At 47.1% G+C, this 3,805-nt stretch overlaps 1 protein-coding gene across 1 annotated transcript in view; it reads left to right on the plus strand.

The window, feature by feature from the left end:
• The window catches only part of LOC139405761 (nuclear pore membrane glycoprotein 210-like), a 53,308-nt gene continuing 49,503 nt past the window's right edge, over window positions 1–3,805 (plus strand). Inside the window, exons 1-5 of the mRNA XM_071148186.1 lie at window positions 1–167; window positions 328–497; window positions 577–708; window positions 1,451–1,529; window positions 3,597–3,747. Of these exons, the coding sequence (XP_071004287.1) occupies window positions 1–167; window positions 328–497; window positions 577–708; window positions 1,451–1,529; window positions 3,597–3,747 (699 nt within the window). The remainder of the gene's footprint in view (window positions 168–327; window positions 498–576; window positions 709–1,450; window positions 1,530–3,596; window positions 3,748–3,805) is intronic.

The following is a 3,805-nucleotide window of genomic DNA, read 5'->3' on the forward strand; positions in this document are numbered from 1 at the left end:
ATGGCCGTTTTAAACTCTAAAGTATTATGTAAATTATTGATTTTTAGTGTAACTATTATTGCTTTGAGTCAGTCGACAAGGCTGAATGTTCCCAAGTTACTTTTGCCCAGATCAAATCATAATCATGTCAACTTCACGTTGACAGCAGAGAAGGGATGCTATAAATGGTGAGTGGCAGTGAATGATGAAATGAATGTTTCTATTCAGATTGTCAAGTTGATGTGGTGGTGCTGAAAAAGCAGAAGATGTATCAACTTAAATATTAGACATAATGCCAAGTGGGTGTGGACAGAACGCCACTTAGTTATCTGTGTGTGATATTTTCAGGGTGTCCTCCCGACCCCAGGCAGTCGTTGTTTGGCCCCTCTCTCCTTCCATCCCTCCCTCCATCCTCCCTCCATCAGCCTGTAGCCATCAGGTTCTAGTGTCCGCCCGGCCTCAGTCCGCTCCACTGGACACTAACCGAGGGGCCAGCATCATACGGGGACAGGACTCTGGTGAGGGAAGTGTGTGTGTAGCAGAAAGGAGAGAGGGAGGTGTGGAGGGTGTAACTAAACAGCCCTCATCATCTTTCAGTGACTGGCCATACCCTGCGCTGTGATGTCATTGTTGACCAGATCAAGCAGATTCAGGTTGTCACGACGACGCGTCAACTGTTCACCGAGGACCCACCCCTCGTGCTCTCCGTCATGGCACTGGACTCAGGAGGTACTCGCCTTGTCATTGACATATCATTTAACTCTGAGGGCTAAAGGCTGTCAATATGTAGACACGGTGTTGTTCTTCCTTTCATCCCTCCATAAGAATGAGCACTGAGCATGGGCCCACTGATGTTCCTTTGAGAGCTGAGCTTAAATGCCTCACACATCCAAATGTACCACAGGCTCACAGAGGGAACAACTCAAACCATCCAAATGTACCACAGGCTCACAGAGGGAACAATTCAAACCATCCAAATGTACCACAGGCTCACAGAGGGAACAACTCAAACCCAAAGGGTTAAAAGGAAACTTTGGTTTATTGTCGACAGTTTTCGGCTGCCAGGCCTAGTTCAAAACGAACCTGTCTATCACCTTTTGTCTATTATCCACATCCAGCCCCAGAAGGTCCCTTTTCCTCTTTATTCTCTTGGCTTAGAAACTCATCCAGGTCACAGTGTTCAGATTGTATAGCCATCCAATAGCCCAGGGTAGACTGGAGGAAAAAGACAGCAGGTGTTAGACTCAAGGCTAACTAACCTGAGGCTAGTCCCTGCAGGCAGGCAGACAGACTGACTGACTGACTGAGACTGACTGACTCTGTCTGTCTGTCTGTCTGTCTGTCTGTCTGTCTGTCTGTCGTGCTAAAGAACCTGGATCTGTGTGTTTACTACTCCCTTCTGGCACCAGGAGTCTCTCTGCCTGAGGATGTCATTATCATCTCTCTCTCTCTCTCTCTCTCTCTCTCTCAGGCAACACATTCAGTAGTCTGGCAGGTCTACAGTTTGAGTGGAGGCTAGTAAAGGACTCAGAGACAGCAGAGATTGTTAGGTGAGACAGAGGGATGGAGAAAGAGGGAAATAATGGCAAAGGAAGGTGAAGATGAAAGAAACAGTCAACTGAAAACGTTATGTACAGTGCATTCAGAAAGTATTCAGACCCCTTGACTTTTTCCACATTTTGTTACGTTACAGCCTTATTCTAAAATTGATTAAATAAAAATGTTCCTCATCATTCTACACACAATACCCCATAATGTCAAAACAAAAACAGGTTAGGCCTCCCGGGTGGCGCAGGGTTTAAGGGCGCTGTACTGTAGCGCCAGTTGTGCCACCAGAGACCCTGGGTTCGCGCCCAGGCTCTGTCGTAACCGTCCGTGGGGCGACGCACAATTGGCCTAGCGTTGTCCGGGTTAGGGAGAGTTTGGCCGGTAGGGAAATCCTTGTCTCATCGCGCACCAGCGACTTATGTGGCGGGCCGGGCGCAGTGCGCGCTAACCAAGGTTGCCAGGTGCACGGTGCACATTGGTGCGGCTGGCTTCCGGGTTGGATGGCGCTGTGTTAAGAAGCAGTGCGGCTTGGTTGGGTTGTGTATCGGAGGACGCATGACTTTCAACCTTAGTCTCTCCCGAGCCCGTACGGGAGTTGTAGCGATGAGACAAGATAGTAGCTACTAAAACAATTGGATACTACGAAATTGGGGAGAAAAGGGGTAAAAAATAATCTTTAAAACAACAAAAAACAGGTTTTTAAAAATAAAATAAATAAATACCTTATTTAAATAAGCATTCACACCCTGTTTCCATTGATCATCCTTGAGATGTTTCCATCTGTGGTAAATTCAATTGATTGGCACACACCTGTCAATATAAGGTCTCACAGTTGACAGTGCATGTCAGAGCAAAAACCAAGCCATGAGGTCAAAGGAATTGTCCGTAGAGCTCCAAGACAGGATTGTGTCTCGGCACAGATCTGGGGAAGGGTACCAAAAAATGTCTATAGCATTTTGAATATCCCCAAGAATACAGTGGCCTTCTTAAAATGGCATTCTTAAATGGAATGGAAGAAGTTTGGAACCACCAAGACTTCCTAGAGCCGCCCGGCCACACAGCAATCGGGGGAGAAGGTGACCAAGAACCCGATGGTCACTCTGACAGAGCTCCATTGTTCCTCTGTAGAGATGGGAACACCTTCCAGAAGGACAACAATCTCTGCAGCACTCTACCAATCAGGACTTTATGATTGAGTGGCCAGACGGAAGCCACTCTTCAGTAAAAGGTACATGACAGGCCACTTGGAATTTGCCAAAAGGCACCTAAAGGACTCTCAGACCATGAGAAACAAGATTATCTAGTCTGATGAAACCAAGATTGAACTGTTTGGTCTGAATGCCAAGCATCACGTCTGGAGGAAACCTGGCACCATCCCTACGGTGAAGCATGGTGGTGGCACATCATGCTGTGTGGATGTTTTTCAGCAGCAGGGACTGGGAGACTAGTCAAGATCGTGGGAAAGATTAATGGAGCAAAGTACAGCGAGAACTTGATGAAAACCTGCTCCAGAGAGCTCAGGACCTCAGACTGGGGCAAAGGTTCACCTTCCAACAGGACGACTCTAAGCACACAGCCAAGACAACGCACAAGTGGCTTTGGGACAAGTCTTTAAATGTCTTTGAGTGACCCAGCCAGAGCCCGGACTTGAACCCGATCGAACATCTCTGGAGAGACCTGAATATAGCTGTGCAGTGACGTTCCCCATCCAACCTGACAGAGCTTGAGAGGATCTGCAGAGAAGAATGAGAGAAACTCCCCAAATACAGGTGTGACAAGCTTGTAGCGTCATACTCAAGAAGACTCGAGGCTGTAATCGCTGCCAAAGGTGCATCAACAAGTAAGTACTGAGAAAAGGGTCTGAATACTTACGTAAATGTGATATTTCAGATTACCAAAAAATTCTAAAAACCTGTTTTTGCTCTGTCATTATTGGATGTGTATAGATTGATGAGGGGAAAAAACTATTTAATCAATTTTAGAATAGGGCTGTCACGTAACAAAATGTGGAGAAAGTCAAGGGGTCTGAATACTTTCTGAATGCACTATATATACTGTATGTTGTGTAGGTTTGTGCGTTTCTCAGAGGCGGGCTACTCCCCGCCCCATCACATCCTGTCCCTGGAGGAAGCAGGTCAGAAAGGGGACAGTGTGTTGCTGGAGGGGGTCCGTAGCGGGGTGGTACGGGTCAGGGCCTCCCTCTCGCACCCAGACTACAAGGTAAGGAGGATGGAGGGATGGATGAAGGGATTGATGCATTGGCTTCGAAGGATAAATA

The sequence above is a fragment of the Oncorhynchus clarkii genome, chromosome 3 (assembly GCF_045791955.1).
Source record: "Oncorhynchus clarkii lewisi isolate Uvic-CL-2024 chromosome 3, UVic_Ocla_1.0, whole genome shotgun sequence".
Classification (NCBI taxonomy): Eukaryota; Metazoa; Chordata; class Actinopteri; order Salmoniformes; family Salmonidae; genus Oncorhynchus; species Oncorhynchus clarkii.